This window comes from Chenopodium album, chromosome 26 (assembly GCF_948465745.1).
Source record: "Chenopodium album chromosome 26, dcCheAlbu1.1, whole genome shotgun sequence".
Taxonomy (NCBI): domain Eukaryota; kingdom Viridiplantae; phylum Streptophyta; class Magnoliopsida; order Caryophyllales; family Amaranthaceae; genus Chenopodium; species Chenopodium album.
In genome coordinates this window covers 33975098-33987996 of record NC_137859.1, presented here as the reverse complement: position 1 = coordinate 33987996, position 12899 = coordinate 33975098, and the positions used below count along the sequence as shown (strand labels likewise).

The 12899-nt window shown below is 37.5% G+C and overlaps 1 protein-coding gene and 2 non-coding genes across 3 annotated transcripts in view; all 3 read left to right on the top strand.

Annotated features, from left to right (window-relative positions):
• The first annotated feature begins 558 nt into the window (after positions 1–558).
• LOC145617445 (polyubiquitin 11) overlaps positions 559–12899 on the top strand; it is a 57530-nt gene continuing 45189 nt past the window's right edge. The window contains exons 1-3 of the mRNA XM_081672151.1: positions 559–696; positions 812–898; positions 1049–1086. Of these exons, the coding sequence (XP_081528277.1) occupies positions 594–696; positions 812–898; positions 1049–1086 (228 nt within the window). The 5' untranslated portion in view covers positions 559–593. The remainder of the gene's footprint in view (positions 697–811; positions 899–1048; positions 1087–12899) is intronic.
• LOC145618778 (small nucleolar RNA snoR99) lies at positions 1288–1393 on the top strand. Its single transcript, XR_014108028.1, has one exon. It is a non-coding gene; the product is annotated as a small nucleolar RNA snoR99 (small nucleolar RNA).
• LOC145618829 (small nucleolar RNA SNORD24) lies at positions 2256–2346 on the top strand. The gene has a single exon (XR_014108063.1). It is a non-coding gene; the product is annotated as a small nucleolar RNA SNORD24 (small nucleolar RNA).

Sequence of the window (12899 nt, the reverse complement as noted above, 5' to 3'; positions counted from 1 at the left end):
TTACTTCATTAATGTTACTGAGTAAACAAAGGATTTTAAGACTTGTCTTACATGTAGCTGACTAGCTGTGGACTGTGGTGAGCTATTAGGGGTTATTTCGTTAATGTTACATCACTTACGTGAGTTACTCGATAAGTTTTATAGAGATTAATTCGCCAATATTATAGGAAAATGTAATACGAGTAAATTCATTAGTATTACGAATACAAAATGATTTCGTTTTATTATATATTTTTTCCATCAAAGAAAATAGAAATAAAAATTTGATCAACTAAGGGCCTGTTCTCATTGACTGAACTGAGCTGAACTGAACTGAACTAAATATTTTATAAGAGAAGAAAATTAGGAGCTGAACTGAACTGAATTGAGCTGAACTGAACTCAGTTGAACTACTCAGCTGAACTGAACTGAACTGAATTTCAACGTAAGAGAACAGACCCTAAGATAAATTAATGTGGAGGAGTATCATTGTTTTACCGTCCCTTTCCCTTGTTACGAGTAATTAATTCCAAAACCCTAATCGACGCCGAACTATAAATAGAAGCTATGAAACCTCAAACTCCCATGCCGTCGTCTGAAACAAAGCTTGAAAGATGCAGATCTTCGTGAAAACCCTAACTGGTAAGACCATCACCCTTGAGGTCGAAAGCAGTGATACCATCGACAATGTCAAGGCCAAGATCCAAGACAAAGAAGGTCCCTTTTCATTTCCCTTCATTTTAGTTTCTTCAATTTCATACATTTTGAATTTCAGATGATTTTATGTGAATTTTTCAATTCTAATTTTTGTTGGGGTTTTCGAAATTTGCAGGAATTCCTCCAGACCAGCAGCGTTTGATCTTCGCTGGTAAGCAGCTTGAAGATGGCCGCACTCTTGCTGACTACAACATCCAGAAAGGTACAACTTTTGATGATTTTCTGATGTTATTAGTTGATTTATTTTGTGGGTTTGTTAATTTGTTGATTTCTTTTCTGGGTTCGTTAAGTTTGTTGGTTAATTTTCTGGGTTTATTTTATTTGTTGATATAATTTCTGGGTTTGTTTACAGAATCAACACTTCACTTGGTTTTGAGGTTGAGGGGAGGAATTATTGAGCCTTCTTTGATGGCTTTGGCCCGTAAATTCAACCAGGACAAGATGATTTGCCGCAAGTATGTTTTATCTGTCCTCTATTTTTGCTGTTTTCCGTCGTAATTAAGGATGTTATTATTGTGGTAATTAGTAGATTAAGTGAGATTAAGTTGCATTGTATTGGGACATTAACTTAACCTTATCGGCAATTACACCGTGCTAATGAGGATATACAAGGTCCCCAAATTAATATTCCATTCTTCAACTTTATCAGCTGACTTTACTTTTTATTTGCCAGTTGATTTTCATGGTTGGTACATTTCTAGTATTATTGTTGGTTTCATTTGTAAATTGAATAACTGTCTGAGTATTTGAGCATTGGTTCTGTGTCCTTGGTTGTGTGCTATGCCTGTGCTTTTGTGTATAGCCTGTTTGCAAAGTGAAAAAGGATTGATCTTTGAGCTATCTTTTCGATAATAGGTGGTGAAATCTAGTTTAATGGGGTTTATGTTGTTTCATTGAATGGTTGTTGTATCATGTGCTTTTTGAATACGCTGAGTGTGGAAAAATGTGTTAAATTGTGTGTTTGTGTGAGGGGAAAGTATCTGCTGGTGCTTTTTACTACCGTTTTGCTGCTGTGAAGTTGAAGCTTTTTTTTCTAGCTTTCGTTAGTTGCTTGATTTGGGTTTGTTCCCTTCGGTGTTATGCCCCATTTGTAGCAGTTTAGGTGATTGGGTTAATATGATTTTATGGTTATCTTCCTTAGGGTTTAGAGTTGGCAGAATGTAAGGCAGTTGTTATGTTGAGGGGAGATATGAATAGAATGTTTATACATTTTCTGCACTATGCTTAATGAAAATGCCTCAACATTGAGTGTACAAAGGGAGAAAATAAGTGAGTGGGCATGTAACTCATTGATAGGTATGTAAATGTTATGAGAAGGGTTTTGTTGGATCCTGAACCTTGAATTTAATGAGATGGGAATTGGGAAATATCAGGTTGATTTTCACAAGTCTGAAAAATGATAATAAATTGGGCTGTTTCATCACTCAAAACTTTACACACTGACAGTGCATCTCTTCTTGCATCCTCTGTCTTTTCTTCGCATCAACTTTGTTTCGAATTATTCCCTTGATGTAGATATCTTTTTTGGTCAAGTGAAGGGAGTTTATATGACAAACTTTGGCCGGTGATGTAAGGAATATATTTGCTACTCTTGATTGGATTCATCATGGATCCATGTGATGATCATTTTCCACCAAGATCTCTGAGGCCACTCCCTTAATTTTTGCTGCTAACTATTTTTATTTTAATTGTGTCCAGTTCTTGATGCATCATTCCATGTGTCATGTATTCATACCCCATGTACTGGATTATATTACATCAGCTTTCTGAATTATTACTTCATTTTCATGCTTTTATGTATATGGATTTGATAGAACCAACTTATCTTTGTTTCCATCTATATTTTGGTTACATAGTTTGCTTGATTATAGACTTTGTTTGACACTTTTTCAACTTCTTGCAGGTGCTATGCTCGCCTCCATCCCAGGGCTGTGAATTGCCGAAAGAAGAAGTGTGGGCATAGTAACCAGGTCTGTATCATATTTCATTGTACTGTTAGGCGGTTATCGTATTGCTCCATTCTTACCTAATATAATAATAACAATAAATTTCTTTTATAATAATAATGAAAAGCTTTTACAGTTAAAATTGTAAAATAAAGGCTGTCTGTGTTGATTTGCAAGCTCATTGTCTAATATATACTGAAAGCTTTGATATGTTGCTTATTGTGCTTTTTTTTTTTTTTTTTTAATGTCCTACAGCTGAGGCCAAAGAAGAAGATCAAGTAAGCTGTTCAGATTGCTGTATCATCATTCAAGTTGGCTGCCATGATAGTTTCAAAGTTTTGGCTGGGTGTACTCTAACCAAGGTTGCCCGTCAATTGTCTGTATTCTGTTTGTACCTTAAGTTAATGTTGTCTGTATTTTGTTCTTTGGAAACAATTACTCATGTTGGCCTTTGGATGATGCAGTTTTTGTTTGTGTCTCTTTAGAATGGTTGAATCTGTTGTATCAATAGAACAGTCATGATATGGAGTAACATTTTGGTCTATGATTATCGAAATTTCTAGCAATTTTTTATTTTTAACTTGTTCAATTTCTCAGTTTTACTCAAAATCTGGCTTATTACATATATTGCTCTGAACTTAAATTAATCATGTTACGAGAAGACCTAATAACAAAAATTTTATGGGATCAGAGGTAAATGATTTAGACTGTGCAAATTACTAAATTCTTGAACTTAATTGCTTGGGTTTGGTCTAGGTCTCTCCTACAAGAGAAGTAAAGAAAGAATCAGCTCCTCCTTTCTATCGTCTCTGTCTAGTTCTTAGATTGCAATTGTAGACTAAACTACATGACCAATGACATCCCAAAGTTGTGATTTAATATGAGCTATGATACTTGATTTAATGTAAACATGTCAATACAAGTAGTTGCTTAGAGTGCTTAATGCTTCACTAGAACATGTACATGGTCTTTGGATTATTAGACAAACTGTGCTTTCGGAAGTGCTCAACGCTCTGGTAAAGTAGGAAGAAGTTTGTGAAGTACACCATTTAAGTTCAGCAAATCAATTGAGACAATATTTAGTGTGCCCTGCTAGTAAAATTTAAGGCAATTGTTTAGGCAACCCTAGCGTTAAATGTAAAGCGCAATGAGCCAAATATATCATACAAGTCCAAAATCAAAAGAGAAGGATATCAAAAGATCATAGGAACCGTTACCGCGACTTCTCATCCCATATTCCCATTACAGTTCTGCTGTTTGATGAACTCAACAAATAGAGAAAAATCAGATCATTAGACATTTTGTCTGAGGGGATCTACATTATATACGACGAATAGATTGGAATTTTAACTTCTAAATCCAAATCTTACGCGAATAGCTTTCCTTTCCAGCTTCTTGTAAACATGACCTGACAAGTCTTGATCTGAAAGCTATATCAAACATGAGTAGTTTCTCCTTCATCTCAGCATGAGAGGACAAGGATCAGTTGTGATCATCATAAAACCCGTAACCCTTTATACGTGAAAAGAACCTTTCCATATCATGTACTTCCATTGTTCACAGCCATCTCCGATTGATTACTCTCAGAGAACATCTTTAATCTATTTAATGTAATCATGTAGCTAGCTTGCCCATGGACAGACACGATAAGACATTAACCCGCGTATTCAAATTCCTCGGAAGCCTTCGTCAAATTCTATTTCAGGGTTGATATAATGTTAAATTTTGAAACAATGTGAAATGGGCCTGGGCAACCCGAATAAGGAGGAGGAGAGTTTGGTCCACAAGCAAGGCTTAAGAGCTTCCTTACTAAAACCAATTGGTAATAGTAGAAATTACTCCTCTACCTTATAAAGTGGAACCACCTCTCCTCTTTCTCCAATGTGGGACACTCATAAGTGGGCTACAATGGGATTCTACATATCATAAATTCAGTTTCATATATATCAAACCTCCAAATATTTTCTTTTATATCCTCTTTTGTAAAATTTTCTCAAATTTCAGTTTCATATATATCATCTTCTTGGATTTCACTCGACAATGTCATTCCTTACGATGATTCATGTTAGCCACTCTAAATTATTTTGAGATTAATGTTTCTTGTTCTTGTTGGGGTTTTAGAGTAAAACCCAAACCCAACAAAATTTAAACGCACTTGATAGCATGATCTGCACTTGATTTCCATATTTTGATCATACATATTTTACTTGTCTTTGAGAATACATGTAAAAATTGTGAGTATGAAATGATGAATTTTGCTAAACAATGACAAAATACTACCCTACTAGTTGCAAAATTGCAAATTGCAAATTGCAACACATAAAAAATAAAAATAAATCAAGTAATATAAATAGAGAACAAAACCCAATTATCCCTAAATTGAATGAAAGTTAGGATTGAAACGATTATGCCCATAATCTTATGAGAAAAACTAATAGCATAAAATTTGAAGGGGTAAAGATGATTTATCATTAATGGTGTGTCACTTCACTTTTTCCTATTATTTAATATCCAGGCCTTAAATATGTTCAAATAGTGTGCTAATTACATAGTATATTGAATATGAGTATTCATTTAAGTTCTGCAAATCTAAGACAATGTGTGCAAATAATCTCATACATTCGTGAGCACAAGATCCTAAGATCCTCGAGCAAGGTTTGAGCAAAATTATATGCAAGTAGTATCTAATTACCGGTGAGATTAAGAGGTTAACATCATATGCAAGTATTTATTAGAAATTTTAAAAGGTGCCACTGAAGTTTAAGGCAGTTGTTGAGGCAACTCTTAGAATTAGATGTCTATTACAACCTTAAAAGAGTTTTAAGACCAAGTCCTAGTCTAAATTATATAGGGCATTGAGCCATAATATGTCATACAACTCAAAACTCAAAAGAGAAGGATGTATAGCAAAAGTAGATCATAGGAACCATTATTGCCTATTACTGCTCTGCTGTTTGATGAAATCCATAAACCAGAGCATAGTTGGATCATCAGACATCAAACGTTGATTATTACCTCAAACGCTAATGGTGTTGATAAAACGCTTAACTTGGAGGTCTAACTCTTGGTGAATTAAAAGCTTGCTCTCCTCCTTCTTGTAAACATGGATCTGACAAGTCTTGGAAGCTGTATCAAACATGAGTAGTTTCTCCTTCATCTCATCCTTGACAGGATAAGGATCAGTTGTGATCATCATAACCTGCAACACTTGAGCATTCCTCAGAACCAAGGGTTATGGTTATGGTTTCAGAAACACAAACATACTTTTAAGGAATCAGCAGATATTGCTAATTTTTTGGTCATAGCAATGCCAAGTAGAAGACTACGCAGTCGACTGATATGATCAATCTCAACTTCTGGATTATTGTCGAACCAAGGGGCTCCATAATTAAGTTCAACAAATTCTAAAGAACCCACATTCTTCATTATATATTTTGCACTTGTTTTATCTAATATATGGAGATTTTGCAGCTTTGAGGCATCAATGGTGACTGTGTGTGGATGAACTCCTGTACATCAGTTTGCAGATGTAATTCCAATATCTTCAGGGTAGTAATGCATATATCAAACTCAAAGTTTGTTTTTGATTCAAGGAATTCCATTTTTGAATCTAGAAATCCCACAATTTTCAAAAACTCCAACACAGGACTGAGAGATGAGTCTGTCCAATGCGGAGCAATGGTACAGCACTTTAGGCTTTCGATCTACAGCAGAAGAAATCAACTCATTAACAGCAGACAAGTCTTCAAATCCTTTGCTTACTCGATAAACCAAACTAATTCTAATTCCCTTAACCAACTTGCACTATTGTAATACATGACTAGCAAACCCCTCAAATTTCTTCAGCCTTTCATCATAATACAAACTCATTCTGTTATGGTTTTCTCAAACTTTTTTATGATTTCCCCCCTTTTATATCCTCTTTTACAAAATTTTCTCAAATTGTAGTTTCATATATTCATCTTCTTGGGTTTCACTTTACAATGTCATTCCTTATGATAATTCGTGTTAGAGACTCCAAATTTTTCTGGGATTTTTGTCATTTTTGTTGTAAGGGTGTTAGAGTAAAACCCAACAACATATCAACGCAATTGATGGCATGATCTGCACTTGAATTTCAATTTTTGAACATTCTGATTTCAGACATACATTTATTTGTTTATGACAATACATGTAAGAATTGTAAGTATGAAATGATGGGTTTTACTAAACACAGATAAACCTACTACTAGTATGCAAATAGCAAGATATAAAACTGGAAAAAAAATCATGCAATATGTATAGAGAACAAAACCCAATTATCCCCAAATTAAAAGAAAGTTAGGGTTCTAAAAGGGCACAAAAAAATTGAGAAAGACTTACCACTTACAGTTGCTGAAGACCGAACATTTAGACCACCCTTAGTGGTGGTTGAGGGACTAAATTCAACCATTTCAAACATTAGGGACTAAATTCAAACAAACCCCAAAATTAAAGGGCATTGAGCCATAATATATCATACAAGTACAACTCAAACATTCGTGAGCACAAGATCCAACGATTCTCGAGCAAGGTTTAAGCAAAATTATAGTATCTAATTACCTGTGAGATTAAGAAGTTAACAACATATGCATGAATTCAGAAGAAATATTAAGAGGTATGTACCCTGCCACTAAAGTTTAAGGCAGTTTCTGAAGCAACTCTTAGAATTATGTCTATTACAAGTTTTACAACCTTAAAGAGTTTAAGGACTTAAGTCCTAGTCTTAAAATTAAAGGGCATTGAGCCATAATATATCATACAAGTACAACTCAAATTCGAAAGAGAAGGATTTGTGGAGATCATAGGAACCATTATTACGCGTATTAATGTTCTGGTGTTAGATGAAATCCATAAACCAGAGCAAAATCGGATCATCATATATTGTTCAAGGATTAGATAGAACGAATATGTTGAAAGTCTCCATCAAATAATACTTCTAGCAAATCCAAATCTTTCTCGGAAAGCTTCCTCTTCACCTTCTCGTAAACATAGACCTCACAAGTCTCGGAAGCTGTATTAAACATCAGTATTTCCTCCTCCATCTCTTCGTCAAGAGGATAAGGATCGGTTGTGATCACCATAACCTTTAGCACTTGACCATTGTTCAGCAGATACTCTGCAAGTTGGAGCTCATCTTCGCGTCCTTCAAAAGATGAGAACTGAACATACTTCAGAGTCGTCTTCAGACAATCAGGAACATTCTTTGGTGGATTCCACACGAATTGATCATCATCGTCATCCCAAGGGTAGTCTTCTCCATTGAGTAATTCCTGTCAGATTACAAAAACTCAGCAGCTGTATGACTGTATTCACCACTTTACAGACTATGTCGAAAGGCTCACCTTGTTCAACCGTAGAGACTCTAGTTTAGGCGCGTTTTTGAGAAAATAGGGCAACAATGTCCAGTCAAGGGACTCACTTGCCCCTAACTCCAACGCCGTCAAATGGGAAAACTGTGGCCAAGGGCGACTGACAGATGATTTCAGATTCTACGGACAGACAGACAAACAATTTTCACTAAAAATAATAATTTTTGTTCATACAAGTACAAGATATGCTTTTGGACCGCAGAAGTTACCAGTAAAGAATCAGCAGATATTGATAATTCCTTAGTCTTAGCAATGCCAAAAAGAAGCCCAAGCAGTCGACGAATATGATCATCTTCAGGAACATCAGTCCAAGAGGCTTCATAATCAACATCAACAAAATCTAAAGAACCCACATTCTTCATTACATATTCTGCACAAGTTCCATCTGCTATATCGAAATCTTCCAGTTTTGGGGCATCAATTGTGACAGTGTGTGGATGAACTCCGTATACATCAGTTTTCAGATTTAACCTCAACCGTTTCAGAGTAGGAACACGTAAATCAAACTCAAATTCAGCTTCTGATTCAAGATATCCCTCGAGGTGTAAATCCTCTAGCACAGGACTGTTAGACAGCAGTCTGTCTAATGCAGAGCAATGGTTTTCGTAAGGAAACCAGCCCGTAAACTGCAGGATTTTCAGACACGGAAAAGAGGCCAATGAGTCAGGAATCTCAATCTCAAAGCACGACTTCAACTTGAGTATTACAATCGTGTTATAGGTAATGCTGCAAGTAGGGTATGAAGAAAGTACGATTTCTCTAAAATCGATAGTATCACCAAATAAATCCAAGATAAGCTGTTTAGGCTTTCGACTCACTGCAGAAGAAATCCAATCATTAGTAAGGCACAAGTCTCTTGATCCCCGACAAGCTAAACGGAATTTTTCCAAGTTGATCGACTTGCAGTGTTGTAAGACATGACTAACAAACCCATCAAATTTCTCTGGCTTTTCGTCTTTAAAATCAACCAATTCAAGAGTTGTCACCAAAGTCCAAAGATACTTCCATCTCGACGACAAGATGCAAGTTCTAACAGCTTCTTTAGTTGGAATCAAAGAAAGAATTTTGCCCAACACATGATCTGGCAAACTGCTGATCCAATCCTCCCCTATGTTCTCATGCTTGGCCGAACACCGGCTTTTTTTCTTCATTTTAAACAAGCCTTTTCTCTTCATATTGAACAAGTAATGTTTACTTCACAAAGATGACAATGAAATTAGAAATTTGTTGGATGAAATCATGGAATTGTTAAGCAAACACTCAATAGCAAAAGTACATAGTTGTTTCCGTCTGAACCTGACTTCCCAAAGAATTCGGACCTGAGATTCTGATACTCCTATCGGCAAGCTGAGAACCTACACAATGGGAAGAAGTTAGCTAACCCCGGGATAGTCCGGGAATAACCACTCCGATGACAAAGTCAGAAAGTGTTTAAGAGAAATAGATAAGTAAGAGAGAGAAGGTAGAGAGAGAGTGTGTGTAATTAATGCCCCCATTAATGAGGTCTTACCTACTATTTATAATGATCTACCTTGACAGGTGGCTCTCATCCATGCAGAGCCTCCTGTGCCAAGTGTCGAGCTTCTGTTGCCACGTGCTGAATTCTGACAAGCCGACATGTCTTCTTTCTGGAACATATCGGCATCCTCTCACAATTGTTCAGAGTTTGGTCACGTGCTTTCACAAGATATCGGTCATACCCAGATATCATCCCATACAATTAGCCCCCAAAGTGAGGACGCATGATCATATATCATCGTTCTCAGTTAATGTTGGCAACAAACTTAACCTAGCTAGACAAACTTTGGGTTCCACTTCTCATTCTTCAAATTTTACCTTATGTTGGAAATTTCATGTGACAACGTTTCTTGTACTCTGTCAAGCACTGTGTGTTAACAAAACTTTATTACTGATCTTGCCGTTGTCGCAGTTCATTATACTCGCTTGGCTTATACTCAGACACATTATCGGACGAAGCTTGAGAATACCTCAGAAACTCACATCTTTTGCTGAGAAGATTTGCTTCTATATTCTTTTAAGCTCTATATTCTTTTGCTGAGAAGATTTGCTTCTATATTCTTTTAAGCTCTATATTCTTTTGCTGAGAAGACTTAGTCTTATTTATTACTATTATTTTTGTAAGAGGACAGTTTTTGTACTATAATCTCGTATTGTATCCATTTGCATCATTATTGGCTTTTAACCGTTCTAACTCCCCCAAGTGACCTTGTATGCCGATAGCAGACAAGGTCTACGTGTTACAAAATACCTGGGGGCGAAAAACTCCGTTTCCCCCCCCCCCCCAAGTGACCTTGTATGCCGATAGCAGACAAGGTCTACTTGTTACAAAATACCTGGGAGCGAAAAACTCTGTTTTCTCCTCCAAGTGACCTTGTATGCCGATAGCAAATAAGGTCTACTTGTTACAAAATACCTGGGGGCGAAAAACTCCGTTTCCCCCCCCCAAGTGACCTTGTATGCCGATAGTAGAGAAGGTCTACTTGTTACAAAATACCTGGGAGCGAAAAACTCCGTTTTCCCCTCCAAGTGACCTTGTATGCCGATAGCAGACAAGGTCTACTTGTTACAAAATACCTGGGGGCGAAAAACTCCGTTTTCCCCTCCAAGTGACCTTGTATGCCGATAGCAGACAAGGTCTACTTGTTACAAAATACCTGGGAGCGAAAAACTCCGTTTTCCCCTCCAAGTGACCTTGTATGCCGATAGCAGATAAGGTCTACTTGTTACAAAATACCTGGGAGCGAAAAACTCCGTTTTCCTCTCCAAGTGACCTTGTATGCCGATAGCAGACAAGGTCTACTTGTTATGATGTGCACGTTATGGTAGCGTAACCGTTTTTTTTTGTGAGCGGGAAAATTTTACACGTGTCATAAATCCCGTCGCTGCTTTTTGAAATTACTTATCGATCGAGAACCGTCGGATCTTTGAACTGCCTTTCACTTCAACTGACCATTCAGTTTTCCCTTTTTAGATCAAAATAATGCCATTTTCTCTTACTTCGCATTTTTTCTAAGTTTTCTCCCAGGTATAAATTTTTCGACCAAAGTTCCTGCCTTTCTTCTCTTCTTTGTTTTCGGTCTGCGCACTTCAGTACTTCAGGCGTGCTCTCCTTCTTCATCGTTTTTATCATTTAAAGACACTAAATCAGCGATTTTCGTCGAAGGTATTGTCGTACCCTAACCCCTGATTTTGCATGCTGTTTTTATTTTCTTATTTTTAATTAAATGTCTGAAGATAGTGTTGAAGAGAACTTTCCTAACCTTAGTACTGCTAGGCGTCGTTTAATTAGGCAGTCCTTAGGCAAAGAAACCGGTAGTAATCAGGGTAATTCATCCTCCCTTTCTGATAACATAGATTATCCGTTTGAGACGTTATCTTCCGAAGAAGAAAAACGCGCTTTTATGATACATAGGACCATTGCTCATCGTGAAAGTGCTTATCACCCTACTAACCCTGATATCCCTGCTGATACCGAAATTCTTGACGTTGAGCCTGTTAGTGTCTGTTATTACTTACGCAGCTTTGCTGGGAGACGGTATTTTAATCAATACGGCACTAACGTTGGCAATATAGGTATAAACACCATGCCAAGGGTAAAGAGTACCAGTTATCAGCCTCGAGCCGCTGCTCGTGAAGCCGCCGAGGTTGCAAAAGCTGCTAGGGCTGCCGAAGCCGCTAGGGTTGCCGAAGCCGCAAAGGCGGCTGAGTCCAGTAAAAGGCCCGGCCAAGGACAAGTTGTGAGTTCTTCCGAAGAAGAACAAGGAGCTGAGATCCCTGTAAATACCCAGGAAGGCCCGTTATCTCCTGTTCATGAATCAGCAGTTAACTCGGTTTTAGGAGATGAAGATACTCAAGAAGATAGTATCAATAATGAGAGTAGGGAAGACGTTGTTGATATGACGGCAGAAGTCATCCAGGAAGAAAATCTGGATAAGGGTTATAATTCCGAGACTGATAGAGCTGAGTTCCGACAACCCATTGTCCTTGCTAACGATGGGAAAGTCGCGAAGACAAAAATAAGTGAGGCCTTTAGGAAAACGGCAATTGAAAAAGATTACTGCCGTCGCGCAAAAAGGTTCTTTAACTTACCTGATGGGTATGAGTTATCTCTTCCTCCGTCTGGGGCTTCAGTGTTGGATTGCCCGGTTGGTTCTGTGGCCGTTTATATGAAGCATTTTGATTTTGGCCTCCGTTTTCCTCTACATCCTTTCGTTATTTTGAAGTCTTGGAATGTTTGCCTGGTTCAGTTAACTCCCCAAACAATCCGCGCCGTTATTGCTACGGTCTGGGTCATGCTATATCGAAATTTCCCTCTAACCCTTAACGTATTTAGACGGTTAATTACCCTGAAGAGGGATGGTCAGTCAGATGGGTGGTGGTCGTTATACACTCAACCACACAAGTACACCGTTCATCCTAAACTATCCAGCTGCAAGGGTTGGAAAGATAGGTTTTTCTTTATGTCGGTCCCAGAGGACTTTCCTTTGAGGAGAACTTTTTTCAGGCCTCATCCCCATTTCGACTCAATTCCCGAGAGAGATCTCGGTAAACATGAAGAAAGGGCTGTCAATCACTTTGACATCTCTGAATTTGATGAAGGCGACGGCAAGGTCCGTCTAGTTCCTGCGGTGTGGGTGCCGAATGTGAGTTACATTCTAGGCAACGCACCGTTATCTCGTGTCGGTCTCTGTTGGACTGACCAACACGGTATTACTTATCTTACTAAGTTTTTTTTTTTCGTGTTTTTCATCTTACTTCTGATGTTGTTTACTCGTAACTTACTATTGTTTTTCCTACCCTTTGTTTTTTAGGTACTGACAAGTTGGACAACAAGTTGTTGGGCCTA